General features: G+C 43.7%; 2 protein-coding genes across 2 annotated transcripts in view; both read right to left on the reverse strand.

Moving 5' to 3' along the window:
• The window catches only part of LOC143281379 (xanthine dehydrogenase/oxidase-like), a 37,700-nt gene extending 21,434 nt beyond the window's left edge, over positions 1-16,266 (reverse strand). Inside the window, exons 1-11 of the mRNA XM_076586584.1 lie at positions 16,099-16,266; positions 15,785-15,929; positions 13,349-13,516; positions 12,289-12,365; positions 11,532-11,625; positions 10,329-10,441; positions 7,435-7,616; positions 6,179-6,341; positions 5,024-5,234; positions 1,907-2,088; positions 899-1,018 (exon numbers count right to left, since the gene is read on the reverse strand). Coding sequence (XP_076442699.1) covers positions 899-1,018; positions 1,907-2,088; positions 5,024-5,234; positions 6,179-6,341; positions 7,435-7,616; positions 10,329-10,441; positions 11,532-11,625; positions 12,289-12,365; positions 13,349-13,516; positions 15,785-15,929; positions 16,099-16,266 — 1,623 coding nt within the window. The remainder of the gene's footprint in view (positions 1-898; positions 1,019-1,906; positions 2,089-5,023; positions 5,235-6,178; positions 6,342-7,434; positions 7,617-10,328; positions 10,442-11,531; positions 11,626-12,288; positions 12,366-13,348; positions 13,517-15,784; positions 15,930-16,098) is intronic.
• A 2,130-nt stretch (positions 16,267-18,396) lies between these two features.
• The window catches only part of LOC143281380 (aldehyde oxidase 4-like), a 9,723-nt gene continuing 3,119 nt past the window's right edge, over positions 18,397-25,000 (reverse strand). The window contains exons 2-6 of the mRNA XM_076586585.1: positions 23,942-23,999; positions 23,391-23,487; positions 21,870-21,978; positions 21,493-21,619; positions 18,397-18,470 (exon numbers count right to left, since the gene is read on the reverse strand). Coding sequence (XP_076442700.1) covers positions 18,397-18,470; positions 21,493-21,619; positions 21,870-21,978; positions 23,391-23,487; positions 23,942-23,999 — 465 coding nt within the window. The remainder of the gene's footprint in view (positions 18,471-21,492; positions 21,620-21,869; positions 21,979-23,390; positions 23,488-23,941; positions 24,000-25,000) is intronic.

A 25,000-nucleotide genomic window follows, 5' to 3' on the forward strand; every position in this document is an offset into this window, starting at 1 on the left:
CTACACTACAGCGCCACCCATTTTTTTTTGTATTTTTTCCTGCGTGCAGTTTTTTATTTGCTTTTCCTGTCGAAGTGGATTTTTCTACAGAATTTTGCCAGGAACAACCCTTTTGTTGCCGTGGGTTCTTTTACGTGCGCTAAGTGCATGCTACACACGGGACCTCGGTTTATTGTCTCATCCGAATGACTAGCGTCCAGATCACCACTCAAGGTCTAATGAAGGGGGAGAAAATATCGGCGGCTGAACCGTAATTCGAACCAGCGCCCTCAGATTCTCTCGCTTCCTACGCGGACGCGTTACCTCTAGGCCATCACTCCAGTTGCGTGTCAAAGCATGGGCTCCGGCAATGGTGTTCCCGTCCATTCTCCAATGTTGCCAGTCCATCGCTTTTTTTTCTGTCTTCCCCTCTATCTCCTTCCCTCAACAGTTGTTTCTCCATGCGGCGCGGCGTGCCTTGGGCAAGTCAAACCTGGCGGAGCCCATGCCTCTCCAGGTCGGGTTTTCGTGATGAGTTTACTGTCTACTACTGACATGCGGCAGGTAGTACTGGGCCACATAGTTACCGGTTACAGAGGAGAACCTCTCACCTGACTTTTTCAGAAGCAACTGTGATAGAGGAATACATCGTGAGAAGAATGTGGACAGCAATGCAAATCTTCACCATTTTTGCTGCCAGAGTTTTTCAAACTAATTCGGGTATTTCAAAGTTCTGGGTAAAAAAAAAGACTACACCACATGCTTTACATATATCTGTGACTGATTCGGCACAGTAAAACCCCAAAGTAGCCGGGACATAGATGTATGACGAGCTTTAAGAGCACCGACCTTTTCTTTTTCTTTCTGAAATTAACGTTTTGAACGCCATACTGGCACAGTGGTTCATTTACTGACTTACCGCAATGGTGATGACGGGCTCCATGACGTCATAGCTTATTTCCACGGCCTGGGCTGCTCTCTGTGCGTTGGTCAGTGTGTCCGCAAGGATGGCGCCAATGACCTGCCCCTGGTGTATCACCTGAACACACCATCTGTTTTCTATGGAGCCACATCTAGTCCTTCTATGCTTGCGCGCGCGTGTGTATGTATGCACGCGTGCGTGTGTTCTTGTGTGATTCAGTTGTGTATGTCTAACGTGTTTATTGTAAGAAAGCTTCGAGAGGTTTGAAAGCGTTATAAAAATGTATTATTATGATTATTATTATGATTATGATTATGTCGATGATTATCACTACACTGACACCAATGCTGAACGAACTGTTGATTCCTATCTGTTTTTCTATCATTAGAACTAATAGTAACACACACACACACACACACACACACACGCACGCACGCACGCACGCAGACACACACACACTTAATCTGCACTCACACATGCATTACACACACACACACACACACACACACGCACGCGCGCACTTGGAAGAATGCCTAGTTGGCAGTTTATTCAGATGGACGACTGAAGAACACACACACACACACACACAGACGCACTAGCGGTAACACATGCACATACCTTTTAGGTCCCCCCCCCAGGCCCCCCCCAAAAAACAAAAAAAACAAAAAAACCCAACAACAACAGCAACAACAACAACACAAAACAACAACAAATATTTCTCTCTCATACTCATTAATTAATCAAGATTTCTTGTGGACAGTTTGAAAGAAAAGGCACTGAAAAGGTTAGGTGACATTCGTATGATCAAATCACTTTAATGTATTTTTGTTGCATGCATGCCTACAAATACTCTTTTGTTTTCCTTGCATTATTCAAACTTTGGGGTCTGATGAAAGGAAACAGGCGTTGTTCCGCCCTGCCACACGGGTTTTTAAGTCAATGACTGTGAAGTATTAAAGCGTCATCTCTCTCTCTCTCTCTCTCTCTCTCTCTCTCCTCCCCAACCTCCTCCGAGGCGAATATTTCCTCAGCATCTCTGCCTTGCAGACTCCAGGTCTTTTTGCCAGGGATGTCCTTGTTGGAGATGTAGTCCACGACCCCTGGCATACTGAGGGCGGCAGTAGGGTCCACCCTGATAAGCCTGGCCCGTGCCTGGCTGCTCAGAACCAGGGCAAGGTGCAGCTCGCCTGTGAGAGTTGGGGGGGGGGGGGGCGGCCGGGGGGGGGGTGTGGTGTGGGGGGGATTGAGAAGGTTAAGCTATTTAGTTGGTGCAGGTTGTCTGATTCTGGATTCACACAGACGGTTTCCTTACTCAGAACTGAAAGCTGGAACTTGCTTGTAAGCACTGAAATATAAAGTTCTAAGTAAGGAAACTTTCGTCTACGTTATTTCTTGTTGGGTGTCAATCTTCCCATTTGGTACCATTTGAAAACAAAACAAGTTAAAGGTCTCATAGCTTTTTACGGTAAGAGGGGCAGTGAATTCATATTCACTGTGTCCAGGGCAAGACCCAATCCTCTCCATTCGCCGTTTTAACCTTTCCCAACCGAAGTCAGGTACCTAGTCACGTGCAGTTTAGAAAATCGGAGTAAAGTGCCTTTACTAAGGGCATACTACCATGCCGAACTGGAGCATCGATTCCTGGTCAGTGGTGAACACTGGGCCAGATGTCCAACGCCCATCCGACTGTGCCACGGCGCCTGACTGGAAACAGTATAGGGTCAATGCATGAAACAGAATCCTGTTCCTTGGTGGACTTCTCTGCTTCAAAGACACTGGTTCCCTTCATAATCCATTCCACACAGTGCATGGCAAGACTGGAATGTTTATATGTTTTGTATACATGTCTGAAGAATACGAAGGAATTGTCCCACTATTCTGTGGGATTTTTGTTATTTGTGCGTTGTTGTTGTTGTGTGTGTCTTTCTTTATCAGCTATTTCTCTTGTTAGATTAACGACTTCCCTTTTACGAAGTCCATAAATTTTCCCTTTTACGAAGTCCATAAATTTTACGAAGTCCATAAAGTAAAGGATTTTTTTTAAAATACTGTATTCGTAATCATTCGTAATTATTTTCAATCGAAGTCGTAATTGTTTCAAGCATTCATATTTTATTTAATCCTCGATCTATCCTGTTTCTCCCAGCTCACCAGCCCACCCGCCCCGATCTTTTTATCTACGTATTGTTGAAAAGATATTCAAATGTGAAAATCAATACTTTACTAGATGACTAATACCGGAGATTAGAAAAGAGAGATAAACCACTTGCAGAAATTGCTGAAGCCAGGCAGCCTGCGCCGCGACACGCATTCATTATTCATGAGCTGCCTTTGCCCCGCCCAAACGAAAGGAAAGCGTCAGTCGAACTTAGTCTCCTGAGTGATTTTATAATTTGGATTACACCTTTTTTCCCTTTTCTGTTTGCTTCATCCCACGCAGATGTCAAACTCAATTTTGTTGTGAATAACATTCCTAAATATTTATATGTATTGGTTACTTTTATTTCCCTATCACCACAGCACCATTTTTCACGAGTCGAAAGATGACCTCCATTGCGGAAAACTATAATATTGGTCTTATCGAGATTCACTGTTTGTTGTAGTCTGTCTGCTTCTTGCTTAAGGGCATTTAATTGATTTTGTAACCCTATGGGTGTGTCAGACAAGAGAACAACATCATCAGCAAATAGCATTAAGAGCAAATCTGTTGCGCTAGGTATCATTTGTATTCCATGTCTCCCCTTCTTTGATAACTCCACTGCCAATTCACCAATGAAAAAGGAAAACAGCTGTGAGCTTAGCATACAACCGTGTTTAACCCCTCTTGGACACTGAAAAAAGTCTGAATAAATACCTTTGTCACGAACACATACAAGTACAGAATCGTAGATGCTTTTAACAGCCATGTAAAACTCCCGAGAGAGAGAGAGATAGAGAGAGACAGAGACAGAGACTTAGAGAGAGAGATAGAGCACAGTACAACGGTCTGCTTGGGCAACATGAAGCGTTCGTATATATGAATTATATATATGATTATGTACATATAGATAGATTTAGATTTACATACTGATAGATCTATATGAAATTATGTATGTATGTATTCATGTATGCATGTATGTATGTATAGACAGATGTTAGAAGAGAGACAGAGCTGAATATGTGTTTTATGTTTTGATATATATATATATATTTTTTTTTTAAGAAATGGTGATGTAAACCAGAAAGTGTGAAGAAAAAGTAGCGTTACGAAAACGCAGTTCAATAATTTACAACTGTCTCTCTCATGTGCAACATTGCGCTGGGGGAGGGGGTGGGGGGGAGTTGGTGGTGGGGGGAGCTGCTTTATTTTCTTTTTATATTATCTACATTCAAGCAGATGCAAACGTGCTAAAAACCAAGCAAAAATGAATCGGTTTTCATTGTATACAGCGAATCTTACTACACGTGGGAAATTCCAGGCATAACTTAACTTTCGCTTTACTGCAGCTGTGTGTGTGTGTGCCGTCAGAACCGACCAGTTTCCTTCAGGTGGGGAAGGAGAGGGTGATTTACCCCAACCCTTCCGCACTGCGTGTGTGCCTCAAAACGGCTTCAGCACTGTTATAGACAGTAAGAAGGGACCTGCCGCGAGTGGTTTATCTCTCTTTTCTAATCTCCGCTAATACCATCGGTAAGTGTGCAACATTCCTCTTCTACATTTTAAAATCTATTTTTGAAAAAAAAGATGAAACTGAAATGCGAAAATACTTTAACTAGATGACTACAATCACCAGTCTGTGTGATGACACACTAAACAGAATAATCAACACTTTAACTAGATGACTACAATCACCAGTCTGTGTGAAGGCGCATCAAACAGAATAATCAACACTTTAACTAGATGACTATAGTCACCAGTCTGTGTGATGACACACTAAACAGAATAATCCATACTTTAACTAGATGACTACAATCACCAGTCTGTGTGAAGGCACATCAAACAGAATAATCAATACTTCAACTAGATGACTACAATCACCAGCCTTTGTGAAGGCGCATCAAACAGAATAATCAATACTTTAACTCGATGACTACAATCACCAGCCTTTGTGAAGGCACATCAAACAGACTTCCTCTCTCTACCTTTCCTGGGCGCCATGTCATCCACGTAGACGGCTTCCCCGGTGGTCTGCTTGTAGGCTGACCGGTGCACCACGGGGCGGCGCAGGGCACTGTTCGGGGACTCGACCTCCGGGGCCAGGGAGAACCACTGCAGGCCGTGACTGGGGCCCCGCTCCGGGGGATCTACCGCCGTCCGATCCCTCGGGGGGATGGGGCTGATCCCCTCCACGCCCTGCACACACACACACACACACACACACAAACATTGACACAAGCACACACACACCCCCCCCCCCCCCCCAAAACAACAACATAGACACAACACACACATACAGGAGTAGCAGGGGGAGGGGGGCCAGATGGATAGGTCAGAAGCTCATACAGATCCAGTCTCTGTTTAGCAGCCTCCCTTTGTGTCTTCCTGTTTATTTCGGTTTGTGTCTGGTTTGACTTGTTTTATTACAAACTGTTGTATGTTCTTACTGATGTCAAAGCTCTGGATGTTTTCTGTTGCTTTGCAAATCCCCCTCCCCCCCCACCCCACCCCCCCAAAAAAAAAGAAGAAGAAAGACAACAACAACAAAACAAAACAAACACAAAACAAGACAAAAAACAAACAAACAAAACAAAAAACAAGCAAACAAAAAACAACAACAACAAAACAACAACAACAACAAAAAACAACCCAAAACGGTGTGCTGTGTTGATGTACCCTAAGTCTCAAACTGAGATTCCTAAAATCAAATGTTCCAATCCACGCTCATCTACCGCTGGGAATCTTTACATCTTAAAAACACACAGAATAAAAAAAGAGGTTCCTTTTGAACTATAGATGCCTACATAAGATCCTATGCATCGATAGATATGATTAAAAAACACAACATCAAATGAAGAGGTCAGAGAGAGTCCCCATTGGCTTCTCGTGTTAACTCATTTGACACTGACAGTTTTCGCAGTCGGCGGGGCTTTCGGCGATACGTACTTAAAAAAAGCAGCATAAAAACACGTGTGTAACGCTCGGCGGGGCTTTCAGCAATACGTACTTTTAAAAAAAGCAGCATAAAAACACGTGTGTAACACTCAAGCATACAGCGAACACATACATACACGGGCGCACGATATGTAAGTACGTGCGTAACAAACACACACACACACACACATACACACACACATTACCTGTTCATGAAGCTGTTTTAACACAGTCATGTAAAACTTGAAGAAGAAGCTGACTGCCAGCGAGCGTCTATACTCCACGACCCCTCCTGGTGACCCGGGGTCAAGGGTCAGGTCAGAGGTCAGCAGGTCACAGGTGTTGTCCAGTAGCTCTTTATTCCATGCTCTGAGGAAGACAGACTGACTGAAAACAGGATTGATGTATGTTCTGTTTGTGTATTTTGTATTTCTGATTTATTACCTTTAGTCACAACAGATTTCTCTCTGTGAAATTCGAGTTGCTTTCCCCGGAGAAAGCGTGATGCTGCAACGTGGCCACACACACACACACACACACACACACACACAAGGACACAGCACCATGCCGTAACGGGACCTCGAACGCTGACCACTGGTAATCACTGGATCCTAAGGCCAACGACCAACCCGCTTCTGCTACGGCGCCCCCCTCACCCCTCCCAGCCTCCCATTCTCTCACACCCCTGCCCCCTTATAACAATTATGTTCAGTCGCTCACTATCCCAAGACTTCATCCCTCATCAGACATCCAGGACTTCCCCTTGGAACACCAGACTGACCTCCCACTCAAAAAGACACTCAGGACCCTCTCCCCCCCCCAAAACCCTCCTACACCCCCACCCCGACCTCGCTCCATCGAACGACAATCCTTCACCGAAACAAGACCCTAGCCCCGAATTGCTTGACCTAGACTCTTTGACTGCTGCTCACGCATATGCTCGTCAGTGAAGGTTGTCACTTCACTGTGACCCTGAAGGTCAGGATGTTAGTCATCACTTAAATGTTTGGACTCCTTCCTCTGTACAGTTGTTCGGCATTATCAATTACGCCGTTTAGAAGTACACAAAAAGCAGAAACCCTAATTCAACTCATTTCACAATGATCTCCTTTCACAAGGTTCAGTAATTAAGGGATTAAAAGCGTCAGCCAACAGCCCGTTAACTCATTCAGGACAGCCAGTCTTCTTTTTCTTTCCAGTGGGTGTCTGATGGCCAAGCAACAGCAGTTCAGGTAACAGTAACAGCAACAGACATAACAGCATAACCAGCAGCAACAGCAGTAGAAGTAACAACAGCAGCAAAAGTATTAGCAGTAGGAGCAACAGAAGCAGCAGCAGCAGCTGCAGAAGTAACGGATCTGCGGTAAGTGATGGCGTGGCTTTGCGAACAAAGATATACGAAAACCTCTTTCTGTCGTTCGAACGGAAAGAATTAAACTCCACTCTCTACGGGGTCTCTTACCGTCCCAAGAGGTGTGTCCTGGTGCGTGTGGCCGTGACGGTGGTGGTGGCCATGCCCCCAAAGGCCAGAGTCAGGTCCCGCACTGTGCATCTCTCGTCCAGCACCACGCGCATGGCGGCGTTGACAATGGCGATGTCGTCCTCCTTCCGGTTGGCCTGCTTGTAGGCGTGCATGAACTCGTTCTGTTGGGGCAGGAGGCTCCACGTTCAGTTCACCCTTAAGGTGTGTGTGTGTGTGTGTGTGTGTGTGTGTGTGTGTGTGTGTGTGTGTGTGTGTGTGTGTGTGTGCGTGTGTGTGTGTGTGCGTGTGTGTGTGTGTGTGTGTGTGTGTGCGTGTGTGTGTGTGTGTGCGTGTGTGTGTGTGCGTGTGTGTGTGTGTGTGTGTGTGTGTGTGTGTGTGTGTGCGTGTGTGTGTGTGTGTGTGTGTGTGTGTGTGTGTGTGTGTGTGTGTGTGTGTGTGTGTGTGTGTGTTTTTTGTGTTGTGTATGTGTGTGTGTGTGTGTGTGAATGCGCGAGCGAGCACGTTTTAGTTTCTGAAATAATAAATTCTTAACATCAAATTTGAGAACACGTGGCAATGTGCAGAATAAAAATGTACAAATATGACATGAGCAATGTTATAGTTCGTATCTTTAGGAGATATTATATGATACTGAATACAAGGTTTTAAAGTGAATATTTGCAAAGCTTTTATACATAGAAATATCTTTGTTTAATGTTGCCTTTAAAGTCGTGATTTATCAATTGACAAACATATAACAAATAGTATTAACAAAGCGAACAGAATGATTGGAATAATAAAAAACGCATTTACATTTATAGGTAAGGTTACTTTCTTACGGTTATATAAAACATTAGTTAGACCTATCCTAGAATATGGAAACACTGTATGGTACCCAACGCAAATAAAGCAGTCACATGCCATAGAAAGGGCCCAAAGAAGAGCAACAAAGCTGGTCTATAGCATAAAAGATTATTCATATCAAGAAAGATTAAAGTACTTACAACTACCATCACTTAAAGCAAGAAGAGTAAGAGGGGACTTGATACAGACGTACAAAATATTAAATGGGTTTGACGATGTAAACAAAGCATGCTTTTTTGTACTCCAAAGGTAGACACTACAAGAAACAGTACAGACAAAATATTTAAACAGTATTCCAAAACAAATCTCAGAAAGTTTACATTTAGTAACAGAGTAACAAATTCACCTTCACCTTCACCTCTCCCGTAGTCTGGGTTCAGACCGTTGGGGCACCGCTGCTGACCTGGCCACCACCCCTCTCCACTCTTCACGGTTTTCTGATTTCCTCAGGGCGTCACCGAGCGTCAAGCCTGTCCACCCCCGGATGTTGTCTTCCCATCTCTTTTTCTGCCGTCCTCTCCTTCTGCCTCCTTGTACGGTGCCTTGCAGGAACGTTTTGGCAAGACCAGATGATCGGGAGATGTGTCCATACCACCTAAGTTTGCGTTTTTTCACTATGGACAGAAGGTCTTCGTAGGGTCCAATACTTTGCTGGATTCTGTTCTTCACTTCCGTGTTAGTGATGTGGTCTCTGTAGGAGATGCCAAGTAGTCTACGAAAGCATCTCATCTCGACAGCTTGGATTCTTCTCTCGATGTCTGCAGTCAGGGTCCAAGTCTCGCAGGCGTAGAGCAATATTGATATAACCATGGAACGCATCAGTCTGATTTTTGAGCTGAGAGCGATGTTTTTGTTGTTCCAGATGGTGTTCAGCTTGTTGAGTGCCGTTGTTGTTTGGGCAATTCTCGAGAGTACTTCTGGTTTAGATCCTTCATCTGACACGATTGCTCCCAGATATTTGAAGCTGTGGACTGTTTTAAGCTTTTCGTCGTTGACTTTGATGTCAATGCTGATGCCGTTGGTGTTGTTAGTCATCAGTTTGGTTTTCTCCGCACTGATTTGCATTCCATACGATGTGGAGGCTTTGTCTAGATGTTTGACCAGGCTTGCCAGTTCTTCTTCTTTTCCAGCCAGTCCATCAATGTCGTCGGCAAAACGTAGGTTTGTGATTGTTCTGCCGCCTATGCTGACTGTTCCTACATGCTCTTCCAGTGCGTCAGTCATTATTCTTTCTAAGAAGATGTTGAAGAGTGTTGGGGAGAGTAGACAGCCTTGTCTCACTCCGACTGTGGTTCTGAACCAGTCCCCGATGCTATTGTTGAGGTAGACGGCGCTGGTGGCTTTGTCATAGAGGTGCTGTATCAGTCTGATCAGGTTGGCGTTGATGTTGTACAGATTCATGGTAGCCCACAAAGCTGCATGCCAGACCCTGTCAAATGCCTTCTTAAAATCAATGAAGACGTGGTAGAGGTCTTGTTGGTGTTGATGGTACCTCTCACATAGCAACCTCAAGTTGAAGATTTGTTCAGTTGTGCTCCTTCCTGGTCTGAAACCTGCCTGTTCTTCAGCAATGATGTTTTCTGCTTGTGGTTTCAGTCTGTTAAGCAGGATCTTCAACATGACTTTGCTGGGATGACTAATCAGGCTGATGGTGCGGTAGTTTTGACACTGCTGGAGATTGCCCTTTTTGGGAAGGGTGATGATCAAATTATTGGAACAAATTAACAAAAAATATCAAACGTGCACCTGGTATTAAAACTTTTAAGAACCTCATAGATAAACACGAGCTATTGACAAAAGCGAAATATGACTTTGATGGATAAAATGACTGAGCTAGTCAACGACCTGACCAACAATGTAAAGGAGTAAATTTGAAGGGGCATAAAAAGCCAAAAATGGCTAAGTTGTATAACACCCCAAATCCTGATCCTGATCCTGGATGTTTTTGTGTTTTGATTGTTCACGTTTGTTTTTCTTCAACCGTCGTAATTTCTCTTTGAGAGGTAATAAAGTTCTTGTTATCTCCTCACCTTGTGAGAGAAGGGGATGAGAACGGACAGGAGGATCTCGTCGGGACGAACGGCAGTTCTGCGGTAGCCCTTGAAGAAAGAACCGTCCATCCTAACTTCACGTCTGCTTCCATCTGCACAGGACACACAACTCTGCCACCGAACTCCCTCGGAGTGCAGTTCTCCTTTATCTATTTCCTCACCTGAAGAGGCGCCGTGGCAGAGTCGGTCAGGTATGAATTTTGCAAAATGAATCCATGGCCCTTAGACCCGCCATTGTAATCTTCTGCACACGTGTAAGAATAAAAGGTCAAGGTCCTGTAACCTTTTACGGCCATCGGGGCAGTGAATTAATGCCTCTCTGTCTAGAGCTTAGCACTGAAAGGCGGGGCAGTGAATTAATGTCCACTCTGTCTAGAGCTTAGCACTGAAAGGCGGGGCAGTGAATTAATGTCCACTCTGTCTAGAGCTTAGCACTGAAAGGCGGGGCAGTGAACTAATGTCCACTCTGTCTAGAGCTTAGCATTGAAAGGCGGGGCCCATTCCACACTTCCCAAGAAGTCCAACGCCAAACCGATTCTACCGTGACGCCTCTTTTTAGATAAAGAAGAAAAAATAAATAAAAATAGGGCGGCAACAAGACAAAAGTATGTTTGATATACACATTTTGCATCATGATTTACTGTCACCAAATAAACATTTTTCACAATATGCATTGACACAGGTAAACACAAATGCACACACACACACACACACACACACACACACACACACAGGTATACATATAAACGGACATGAACGTGCACCCTCATACACACCGCGCCTCACCCCTCTGCGCGCGCGCGTACAAACACACACACACGCACAAACGCGCGCGCGCACACACACACACACACAAACACACACACCATCAGAAACAATAAAAAATTAAAGGATTAAACCGTGAGCTTAACTGCAGTTAAAGTTCATATATAACCAAGATGTAAAATCAATACCTTATCAATGACATTGACTCTTAGATCACATCATTCAGAGCATTCTGTTTGATACGAAAAGTATACAGGGAGACACTTGAAAACACAGACATGCACCCACACAAGACACAGATACAGACACAACAACAACAACAACAACAACAACACACACACACACACCACACACACACACACGCACGCGCGCGCGCACACACACACACATGATTCGCCCACCTCTCCACCAACACACCTGTGGAAATAAACTCCAGGTGGGCCCCACAGGCGAGGAGAAGAGGGTTCAAATCCGAGATAGGACTGGCGGTCATGATGTTGCCTCCCAAAGCCTGGAACACGGCATCGTTTATTTCAATCTTCTGACTTCTACGTTATCTTTCATTTGAACGCACTTCCATGTCTCTACTTATTCATTTCATTTATGTATTTTATTTCATTTCATGTTTTGCGTTATCTTTCATTTTGATACAGGTATGCTTCTTTGTCTCTGCTTATTCATTTCATTAATGTATTTTATTTCATGTTGATATTTCACACAAACCTAGGGCAGGGACCCAATGCCTGACCAGAACGTTGGGCTTTTTGCGTGAGTCAGGCATCTGCTCCGCTTTTCTTTGTGATGTGGTGTAGCGTACATGAATCACTTCTTGAAACTGGAACACCCTCAGTGTGTGTTCGACAGAAAGACAGACACAGACATAACAACAGACTGTCAGAAACAGCATGGAGAAAGATACAGAGATTGACACAGACAGACAGACAACTAGTCAGACAGACAGAACAAAACTCTGATGTTGAGTCAACTGATTTATACGAGAGGGAGAGAGTAGAGGGAGGGAGGGAGAGAAAGAGAAGAAGAGAGAGGGAGAATGAGAGAGAGAGAGAGAGAGAGCGAGAGAGAGAAACAGAAGGAGAAACAGGGACAGAGAGACAGAGACAGAAAGAGAGACAGAGTCGGAGAGAAGACATGAGACAGCACAGTCTGTACTCACAGCCACGTTGCGAATCTGGTGTCCAGCAAACCAGCGTAACATCTCCACAAAGGCAGAGAACACGCGTGTCATTTCCTCTGTACACACACACACACACACACACACACACACACACACACACACACACATATATATATATATATATATATATATATATATTATCAGGGTTCCCAGGTGGTGGGCATGAAGCCAAAAAAGGACCTTTAAAGGACTTTATAAGGACCTCAAATCAGTTTAAAAGGACCTTTGCCGACATGACTTTACAGTACACCCCAATCTATTTGACATGCAGAACAGCAGACACTTACCTCTCATAAACGGAAGAACAGCTAATCCCATTTGACTGTCGTATTTAGTCTTTGCAATTCACGTCACTGTAGGCTAGGCCTAAGAAACAGCAGCAGGCGTGACTCACAGCCACTGTACCACGCTTCACGTCTGCCACCGAGCAGAAAGCGCACTACTGTTAGGGCCTAGGCCTATAGGCTGTATCCTCCCACAGTAAGTACTGAGTTTCAGACGATCGCGTCGGCATCTTTCAACGCGCTTTGCAACTTGCGGTTTTGGCGTCGAAGGTGTTTCAGTTTCGTTCTCAAGTCTCTTTCTCTTCATAAAACAGGACTTAACAGCACCTTTCAAAAATTAAAAGGACCTCCTGATGAGTTAAAAGGACCAACTTGCTGAATCAAAGCACTTAAAAGGCCTTTTGACCAAAATCCAATTCCTAAGGACTTAAAAGGACTTGAAAGGACCCTACGAACCTTGATTATATATATACATTGTATTACTTTCTTATCACAAGAGAGGAGAAGGAGAACGAGAAGAGTGGGCAGAAGAAGAAGAAGAAGACTTTTAAATCTTCATCTTTGATTTCACAGTCTTTCTGTCTATTTCCCCCAACTCACCAAGCAACACGTCATCCTCTCCTCCCTATTCATTCTTTTGATAACATTCTGTGAAAGACCAACTAGATGTCTGCAACACCAGCACGTGTGACAGGACAAACAGAAGAAGAAGAGGACGAATGGTGATGAGAAGGAGACAGAAGACGTCCACCCACCAGGCAAGTCCCCAATGGCATCCTTCAGAGTCCGATCCAGGGTGGCCAGTGTGACAGAGGCCCCCAATCGGATGCCGCTGGACACTCGCTGGACAATGGTCAGTTCAGGTACCCGGGTAGCGGACACCAACACTGGGTACAGCTGTTTTTTCACCTTCACCTCCACGCCTGGTTTGGTTGGCCACCAACCACAGGCAAAAACACCGTTACATTGCTTTGCATTACATTACATTACATTACATTACGCAGATGCAGACAGACAGACAGACACACACACACACACAAGCACACACACATACACACACACACATGCACTTTAAGTCACACATAGACACACACAGATACAGACAGACAGACAGACAGACAGACAGACACACACACACACACACACACACACACACACACACACACACACACACATTATATTATGAGCATGTCAACATACAGATAGAGACAGAAACGGGGAAAGGTAGAGACTTACAGACAGACAAACACACACACACACACACTCAAAGACACACATACACACACACACACACACAGACACAGACACACACAGACACACACACACACACACACACACACACACACAAACAAACACACACACACCCCATAATGAAAAGAAAATTTCGAAATTTTCAATATGTACATTCAAAAAAATGAAATATCTATCAACATGCTCGCTGATTCATTAATTTTTAACCTCTTGACTGCTGCTGACAAGTATACTCGTCAGAGAAGGACTGTCACCTCACTGAGAAAAGATAGGTCAGGCTGTTGGCCACCATTCTTAATTTGGACTTCTTCGTTTATGAGTCATGTAACAATTGTTCAGCAAAACCAATCACATCACTGAAATGTTCACAAAAAGTAGGAAACGCAATTAAAACTGATGCCACACCGACGTCATCTCACTAAAAGTACGGCGGTCTAGGGGTTAAAAGATAGAACTGATGTAGAGACCGACATTGATGAGGCGGAGGGAGGAGAGGGAGGCCGGAAAATGGGCCAGGGAGGGGGAGACAAACAGGACAGAGACACGCAGAGTATCTGAAAGAGACAGGACGAAACCCAGATAGCATATCAAAGAACGAATAATATGACATAGGGTTCACAAAACAATTAAGGACCAGTGGGGCACTTGCACAGTTTTCTTCTTTGGGTGTGGTGAAATGACGCTGAAATTTCGCCAGTCAGCAGGACAAGCAGCCAGTGTAATGACCACCACATATAGACAGAGGTGCTTTCTTGCACTTGAATCTTATCTATGATGAGAAACTACACCTATCGTTCGTAAACCACGGAATTACTAGGTTTTTGGCTGAAACATCCATTTCCAAACGCATTCTTCAAGCTGTTCATGGCACACATGTGCCTGAAACAGTCGTTTGTGCATTCAGTGCGAGGCCAGTGGTTGACTAAATACAGCCTGCATGATTTAAAGACTGAATACGGTCTGCATGATTCAAGACTAAATACAGCCTGTATGATTCAAAGACTAAATACAGCCTGCGTAATTTAAGACTAAATGCAGCATGCTTAATTCAAAGACTAAATACAGCCTGCATAATTTAAGACTAAATACAGCCTGCATGATTTAAAGGCCAAATACAGCCTGCTTGATTTAAAGAGTGAATACAGACTGCATGATTTAAAGACTGAATACAGCTTGCATAATTTAAGACTGAACACAGCCTGCATGATTCAACACTAAATACAGCCTGCATGATTTAAAGACTTAATACAGCCTGCCTAAATCAAGACTAAATGCAGCCTGCATGATTTAAAGAATAAATAGAGCCTGCATGATTTAAGACTAAACACAGCCTGCACGATTCAAAGACTATATACAGCCTGCATGGTTTAAGACTAAACACAGCCTGCATTATTTAAGACTAAATAGGCCTGTATGATTTAAGACTAAATAAGCCTCATAATTTAAGACTAAATACAGACTAAATACAGCCGGCATGATTTAAAGACTGAATACAGCCTGCATAATTCAACACTGAATATAGCCTGCATGATTTAAGACTAAATACAGCCTGCATGATTTAAGACTAAATACAGCCTGCATTATTTAAAGACAGCCTCCATGGTTTCTGACTAAATACAGCCTGCACAATTCAAAGACTAAATATAGCCTGCATGATTGAAAGACTAAATACGGCTGCATAATTCAAAGACTTAAAACAGCCTGCATAATTTGAATAATCTCTCGATTAGTTTAATATCTTATGTAAACTCAACTGCTTTAATAAAATGGTCCTTAACTTTTTGTGAACTCTGTAGACAGAGATCTAATGTCTTACGGCGTCCTTCATCAATGACAGATGAACAGGCACACACCGAACACCGACAGACAAGCAAATACAAAGCCATTTCGTGAGACAAGGATGCTAACATACTATATTCGATCGCTTCAGCCTATAGTACCTATCTCCGTGTTGCCCACGACGATTCTGCAGCTGGGGTTGTGTTTCTTGATGTCCAGAAGTTCGGTCAGAGACACAGGCCTGTACCACGTGACACGAGGACCCGCAAACACCAAGGACTGGGAGTTCAAATCCTTTCCTTCCAGCTGCAGTGAGAAGAGGTTTTGTGATTATGTGTGTGTGTGTGCGTATGTGTGTGTGTGTGTGTGTGTGTGTGTGTGTGTGTGAGAGAGAGAGAGAGAGAGAGAGAGAGAGAGAGAGAGAGAGAGAGAGAGAGCAGTAGTACTTTGTAATTTGTGCTTTGCAATTCTGTACCTTCAGGAGTGGAGGGAAAATCGTCTCTTGAGTGGAGTCCCTGAGCGTACCATTTGGTTCTCTGTCAGTGCCGGCACCTCCATTCCTCTGTAAACGGACAGCAAGGCCAGCATTAACTTGGCTGTCAGCATCACTCAGTGCCCAGGGTTCAAGGCTACGTTTCAGCATGGTGTCATGGCCTTGGGAAATGCTCTTCACTCTGGTGTTCCTCACTCCACCCAGGTGCGAACGGGTACCTGCCGGTTTGAACGGCGGAAGGAGAGGATTGGGCCCCGCCTCTCCATGCCCTGTCCCTCACACAGTGGATATGAATACACTGCCCTGTACAGATTTTAGGACCTTTAACCTTTTTAAATTTTTATTTTATTCTATTATTTTAAGATCACCCATGTTTGTCAAACAGGAATGCATTCATTGGATACAGTTTGCATTGCTGCCTCCACATCGTTCAGTGGGAAACCCACATATAGCACACACGCGCGTTTTTATACATATATCTATACAAAACCACACAAAACACACATACTCTCCAATTAAACATACACTGAAAAGCGAAAAATAAAAGACACACAAAAAACGGAAAAAACAACCCAACAGATGCATCCATGCCTCCCTGAACACACACACACACACACGCACGCGCGCGCACACACACACACACGCACGCACGCGCACACACACACGCACGCGCGCGCACACACACACACACGCACGCACGCGCACACACACACACACGCACGCACGCTCGTACACACACACACACACACACACACACACACACGATATTTAGTCCTCACCTCTCCATTCTGAACCGGTATGCCACTGAAGAGAGAATGTTCATTTGGCACATTGCCGAAATCTGCATCCCCTTTCTGAGAGTCGTCAGAAACAGAATACCCGTTTGAGATTCTACTAGGCGTTGCATCCCAATTCGGATTGCAGTTCGTAATATGGGTATCATTTCTGCAGCACTTGTCTCCTAAGGCACACACTCTTCCCTTCAAAGCAAAACAAAAAAAATAGTGGTTTAAGTTTATTTATTTATTTCAGATTTTTTTCATTTCCTTTATGCAACACACGGGCATATATAAACACATGCCCCCCCCCCCTCCTCTTTTTTTCCCGCTTATTATGCCACAAACACGAGCTCATCATAAAAAAAAAATTAAAAAAGAAACGCGAAAAAAAAGAAGAAAATAGATTCCTGGGCAGTATATATATATATATATATATATATATATATATATATAAGAAAGACAGGTTACATAATATGGTGGAATGTTTTTATGTTTGTCATCTCATGTGCAAAATGCTTTCAAGTACACTACCCCCCCCCCCCCACCCCCCTTCCCCCGATCTTTTCCCCTCCGTTTGTGTGTGTTGTTGTTTGTTGTTTGTTGTTTTCAACACGCATATACTTCAGATTGCGGCTCATGTGGCTCGACACAAGTGCACGCTGAGGCTGGAAGTAGGAAGAAAGAAAGGCAGAAAGTAAAGACACAAAGGTCGCTTGTGTGACGTCACAAGCAGGGGAGGTCACCTCACGCTACGCGGTCACCGTCAAAAAATTAACAAACACTCTCAGTCTCACCACCTTTAAAAAAAAAAGAAAAAAAAAAAAAAGAAAGAAAAAAAAAAGTTTTACTCATTGCAAAAAAGGTTCTATTCTCTCGGTATACAGTCTGTTGCACCAGCCGCCGTGGCACAGTTAACGCTGCGGACTGTCGACTGGCAGGACCCAGGTCAGAGCCCCATCAACGTTTATTTTCTTGTTTTTTCTATTTCCCTTGATTAACACACATATCATGTGTGTGTGTGTGTGTGTGTGTGTGTGTGTGTGTGTGTGTGTGTGTGTGTGTGTGTGTGTGTAAAGACATGCAGAGTCTACTGTTTTCATATTTTACCGGTCTCGGTATTTACCTCAGTGCTTTCTACAAGGGTCGGCGGAGCCCAGGACACCAAGAGAGTGTGAACTCTTTGTATGTATGTATGTATATGTACACACACACACACACACACGCATATATATATATATATATATATATATATATATATATATATGTGTGTGTGTGTGTGTGTGTGTGTACTTATCGTTATCATCTTCCCGCTTCAAACGAAACTGATACCAGGGTAAACGGATCTATTATTATGAAGAGGATTATCATTATTATCATTATCGTTATTATCATCATCATTGATGTTATTACCTGGGTGAAAGGCCGGTAAGCATCCAGGATGGGTCTGTATCCCGTGCATCGACACAGGTTGCCCTGCACACAACATGTGAACAACGTGTTGTCAGCGCCGTTCATTTCCATCGCTGTACTCAGTGGAGCCGTGAAGGAATGGCTTTTCGTTGGACTTGTAGTCGTCTTCACCAGTAATCAGGCCCTGTTTCGGCCCGTGTTGTTCATCACCCCACCCCGGCGTGAATGGATACCCGGTTAAGGAAGGTCCCAACGCCGACTGTCCTAAAACCCTCTTGGCCGAGAGAGTGGGGATGTACTTGGGCAAGACACTCTCCACTATAATCAAATTCTAGCCCAGTTGCCTCCTCTGCTGTTCTGATGTTCATAGTCGGACACGACTGACTATCATATATATATATATATATATAAATATAAGGAAGGTTAAATGACAGGAAAGAGAGGACTGGGCCCCCGCCTTCATATTTATTTATTACACTGAATTCACTGCCCCTATGCCTGCGAAAGGCCTTGGGACCTTTAACCTTTTACGGCTGAACTTACTACAGATCTACTGCTACTGTTGCTGCAGCTGCTACTGATGCTGTGGCTGCTGTTGTTGCTGCTGCTTTTGTTGCTGCTGATGTTGCTGCTGGTTGCTACTTTTGCTGCTGTTACTTTTGTTGTTATTTTTTTGTTGCTGACATCGACATCACTTCCTGGGAAACTGATGCCCTTGACTGCTCTCGCTGGAGGATGCTGTGTTGTAGTGACATAAAGACTTTTGAAAACAAGAGAACGCTGGCCATTAAGGAGCAGCGTGAGCGAAAGAAGCAGGGCTCAGCTTCTGGAGACGTTTTCCCATACAACACCTGTGGGAAGTGCTGTGCATCTAGAATCGGCCTCTTCTCCCATATGAGGACACACACCGACAGATAAGCCTGCCTGCCTACTCATCCGTCGGTCCGACAGGAGACTCCATACAGATACTTTTTGTTGTTGCTGTTGCTGGTGTCGTTGTTGCTGTTGGTTCAGCAACTGCACTACTTCTGTTGCTTTTGTAAAATTTTACTAAATCCTGTTCCCTACCCCCTCCACCCCAAAATTCATATAGGCATCGGCATAGACTAATACACATGGATAACAAAGTTAGCCACGTTGTTAGTGTGACCAAGCGCTATGCTTGCTCCAATACTTGCCTCACGCACAAGCTGTATTAGCTTGCCTCACGCACAAGCTGTATTAGCAGAGAACAGTTTTCGCAACTAACCCACGCACAGAATGTGTGACGTCACTCCGCTTACATCATTTTGTCCTCTTCGCCAGACGACCACGGCTCGACCAGTGTCGCGTCACGGTACGCTATTGGCTGAGCTGGAATCCGTGTTTCTTCTTCGTGGTATTTAATTAATATCTCTTTTGTTGGATCAGTAAACTACAAGTATTATATACTGGCAGAATCATCGCAATTCCATCTATAAGTCTATTCCATTTATGTTTGCCTACGTTAAACTGATTTAACGCAGTTTGTAATTTTCCGTGACAAGCTCGTTAAAACTGACCCTGTTCAGGTGACTTAAATTAAGATTATAAATTCATCTTAAGTAATCAACACTTCATTTTATACTCATTAGAAAGTAGGCGTTGAGCTCTTTCTTTTGCAACTTATCCGACGTAAATCGTTTCAGGAATCATTTAAAAATCTGTCACTGAACACCTTGTCGAAACACAGTTGTCAACGGATTTGGCCTGATTAGTGCCGATTTGCTTTGCAGCACACGTGACTGTCTTTGTAGTCCACTTAACTTGCATAACTTGGCACAGTGAGTGATGAGTGGTCATTTCATATCTTGTCAGTCATCTGACCAGAGCTGCTCTCTCTCTCTTGCTGCGTCGTGGGCAGTGTGAGTGTGTGTCGTGTGTGTTCTCACAACGGCTGACACGTCACTACGTATTGCTGTAAGTACTAGTGTGTAAAATGTGTTGATTTGTAAACTGTATTGTTCGGCACAGTACTAGTGTTCATATGAGTATGTTCAGTTATTGCTTTGTTCAGATATTGCTCTGACATGTTAGTCACAACTCTATGACTGATCTAAATAATTGCCATGTCGTCATATGCTTGGAGCAGTGTTCCATTTGATTCTTCTTAACACCACAGTCAGTGACGTCTCTGCACACTAATAGTTTGTTGGAGAATATTCTAGTGAGTGCATATGACAAGTTCTTTCTCATTTGCTGTCACTGATGAAGGTTAGTGTTTCACTGATTCTCAGTACTCTAAGAAGTGTGTAGTATTCTGTCATGATTACAAAGTAGTGTTGGATTAATATCAGTCATTGGTTAAAACCACCCGATATGTATCAGTCTGTTAATTGTAATTTAGTTATCATGCTCTCTCCTATACGGCTTACTCCAGTTTAGTGCAACATGATAAACTGATTCATTTGAGTGACACAGTATAAGCTTTACCTAATCTATACTGTCAGTGTACTTTCACTAAATCAGCATAGCTTCAATCACTTTAACTGCACTATTTAAATGTATTAGAAATGTCATTTCATGTCAGCATTTGGTCTTCACACATATGTATTATGTTGTTGCTTATTCCAAGCTGAGTGATAATCTTTCCATGTAATATGTATACATGTGCTTCAATATTCATTTGTGCTGACATGTGCTTAATGACATCTGTTTACTTGTGTCTGTTCAGGCACTGTCTTCTCTTCTTATCTCTCCTCCTTTATGTCCTCTTAGTTTTCCTCTACATCACTATTGTAAATAAAACAATAGAAAAACCCATTTGTGACTGGCCTCTATATGTTCTTGGCCTGTGCACGGGAATTCTTATCTATCCTTTCATTCAGTCATTTAGTTAGTTCTTTTGTACTGTACCCTTGAATAACCACACGGTACACGGCTGCAAAAGAATGAACAACGATAAGCACATTGGAGAGTTGTGTGTTTCACCGACTGAATGTGGACTGAGAGGGTGGGGATAATCTCACATGCTCACCCCACAAGATTGTAATATAGTAATAACAGAACCAGAACCATATCTATTCTGATACATGCTCTTTGGAAGAGACAACAGCTCTTCTCTCATCCTCTTGTAGGCAGGCACACACAGACACAGACACACACACAGACACACACAGACACACACACACACACGCAGCGTGAGTGGATAGATAGAAGCTCAATTCACCTTCAAACGCAGTCTCCATTTGTTGAACAGAAGGAGTAGGGTTGTTACGGAGCAAGGTGTACATGGACATAACGAATCCTGGTGTACAGAAACCGCACTGTGTACCGTGGTGGGATGCAATTTGCTCCTGAAAAGAAAAGCGGGCGGAATAGTTGGGTTGGTGGGTGGGGGGTAACCCCAGATATCCAATCTTTATTTAATCTCACATAATGATGCGCTTGTAACAGAAACACAGACAGACACACAGACAGACAAACACACACCCCACAACCCCCCCTGCACCACCTTCACAAACACCCACAAACACAATGCACCCCCTCACACACACTAGCATACAAACATTGCCGACATAAAACACCCTCACGTCCACACCCAACCTGCACAGGATGGAGACGGGTACGGAGACTACCGATGCCCTCCACAGTGGTGACAGCCATTCCGTGCAGTGAGCACAGGGGCAGGAGACAGGCATTGGCACTGTAGTGTCTGTACACACACACACACACACACACACACACACACACACACACAAAGAAGCAAGTTCGGCATTCACGACAGGACAGAAACGATCACGTTAAAGGTAAAAGAACAACAACAACAACAAACGCACATGCATAATTTGTCTCTATAAGGATAAAAACCCAAGTATAAACTGTTAGTCTCTCGACTGATCGCTGAACTTGCAGACAGAAGCGGTGCATAAAGCACAGTGGTGGGTAGCATGAGCGGTTTTAGCGGCGCTTCGTTTGCCGATCAGGATTTTCGTTTTTCTGTGGAACCCGGATTGCACAAGTGTACTTTTCCGCAAAGTGATCTTCAAATCTGTCCTAACGTAAAAAATACCATCCCATATGTATACAATATGATCTTTTCCAAACATGAGAGGGCCGCAGCAACCAAAACGGCGAATCGTCTGGTGTTTCAGCTTACATTTCGATGACAATTCTGGCGAGAACTTATGGTAATGTTCTATTGAGCGTCATAAATTATGGCTCCTATTAAAAAAAAAAATGTACGCGTTACAATGAAAGAAATAACATATACGTGTAATTCATTCTTTCAATCAAGAGTTAGGCTTTAAAACCATGCGAAATGACCCTTATTATGAACAAGAACCGACCCTTGTCGACTAGAGCCACCACGTTTTTTGTTGACCTCTGCGTCTTCCGGAGGCTTAAACGAAAAGAGCAGTTCTCTGGCTGCCACAGACTGAACTAAAAGAACCACAGGCTGTAGTTTACATCATACAAATAAAAATTTAAAGTTCAGTTTTCACACAGGTTGTAGTTTACACCCTACAAAAAATTTTGAAGTTCAGTTTTCAAGCACATGGTTTATCCTCGGGAGGTCCACTATCAGCTGAGGGATAGTTTTCGTTGTTTTTTTCTTTCCCTTTTTTTTTCGAAACATTTTTTTTCCCGGAGCTCGGACCATTGATTTTGTTGTCCGAGTGCATCTACCTCCTGCGTTTACGGCACCCGTAATTTCTGCCACAGCTTCTCTTTCCTCTGTGCTGTTACTGTTGATCCTATTTGATCAGAGTCTCTGAGTGATCGGAAACTTTTCAAGCAGCACTCATTTCAGAAGTCACAAAAGCGTTTGCTGCTCCAGCACACTTCACATAAACTTGTCGTCTGCCATGTTTCTCAAAGAGAAAACAATATATCGGCAGTGATATCTTGTTGGTCCTTTGGTTCATATGTGATGACGTGTGCAAGATACATGCAGGACTTCCCCCAATGAACTAAAAACAAATACATGTGACCCAAAATCGCAGCGAAGTGATCTTTCAAACGCCCCAAACTCAGTTCACTTTTTGGGAACGCTTGTACAACCCACCCCAAAGATGAAAACTTGTTTTTACTTCAAATGGCACAGTGGAAAAGCACTGTCATTACCGAGCAGTGTCGGAGTCCGCAGACCAGAAGGACACCATGACGGTACAGGCGCCACACCCACCTTCCCCACATCCCAGCTTGGTTCCTGTCAGCTGTACTGGAACAACTTGAGTTGAGGAGTGCAGTGAGGAATATGATCATAAGGTTGATGACGATAATAGTAAAAATAATAATCATTATGCTAATAATAATAACAACAATAATAACTATGTATGTATGTATGTATGTATATCTTTTATAGATCTACTTTCTCTTCTTTTTCTTTGATATGGCCCAATGAAAGAAAAAGTTGTTGCTTATTCAACTGAACATCTTGAAATAAAATTTTGACTTTTAACTTTGACTTCGACTTTGACTTTCACACATACACAGACACAGACACACAGAGACACAGACACGGACACACACAGACACAGACACACACAGACACACACACACACACACACACACACACACACACACGCTACCTCACGGCGTCCATCCACGCCGGCATCCACCCGAGCCCTCATAACACGTACACACGTACACACTGACGTGATTCTCAAGGATACACGTTGACCTGAGGTACTGAAGCAGGGTCGTCTCTGGGTCGGGGCTGGCAAGGGTGTTCTGGGGAAACAGATGCAAAGATGACATGCCTAATAATATCTCGTGTATCGCTACATGCCAGTGCGTTCCGAGTTAAAAAGAGTGACGAGAAACGCTCCAAGTCAGACCTGCGTCAGATTCCACCAACGCACAGTGTTGGAAGGTCTGGCACTCCCGTATTGGCCAGTCCAGCCACACCCAACGCTGTATCAGTCACCACTCAGATCGAGAGAGAGAGAAAGAGAGAGAGAGAGAGAGAGAGAGAGAGAGAGAGAGAGAGAGAGAGAGAGAGAGGAATAAATGACATCTCAGACTGGTGTCATCAAAACCACATGGAACTTAACCCTCATAAGACAGAAAGAATGGTACTGACATCAACTGAAGACAAAAACACCAGTGTAAGCCTCTCACGTTAAAGCTCGAAGTAAACAAGAACTCAATTGAACAAGTTTGTCAGCACCACGTTCTTGGGGTATATACCTTAGCACTGATAAAGAACTGAACTGGCAAAGTCATATCAACCATGTATGCAAACAGTTAGCCTGCATGGGGTTTTGGCGAATATACCTGACTCCTATTTGCCGGTGAATTTTCACACACACACACACACACACACACACACACCACACACACACACACACACACAAACAAACAGAAAAACCAACAACAACAAAAAACGGGAAGGTGCGGAAAAAGTACTTTGGATCAGTTTGTTAAATGTCACATATACAGGTATATCTTTTCTGAAAGGAAACTATTAATGGACAATACAGAAAACAATGTTTTGTTATGATGAAATGAAAATGTGACCCACAAACATTACAGACACAGATACACACACAGGCACACACAGGCAGACAGACAGACACACACACCACCACCACCACCACCACCACCAACATGCAAATGTCTAGATCAAAACCATCAGCCCAGTGTCGAACACACTGATGTGAAAGTATGCACATGACCACGCCCAACCCACAGCCCTTCCACACTTCCACCTCCACCTCTCTTTCTCTTCC

The sequence above is a fragment of the Babylonia areolata genome, chromosome 4 (genome assembly GCF_041734735.1).
Source record: "Babylonia areolata isolate BAREFJ2019XMU chromosome 4, ASM4173473v1, whole genome shotgun sequence".
NCBI classification, from domain to species: Eukaryota; Metazoa; Mollusca; class Gastropoda; order Neogastropoda; family Buccinidae; genus Babylonia; species Babylonia areolata.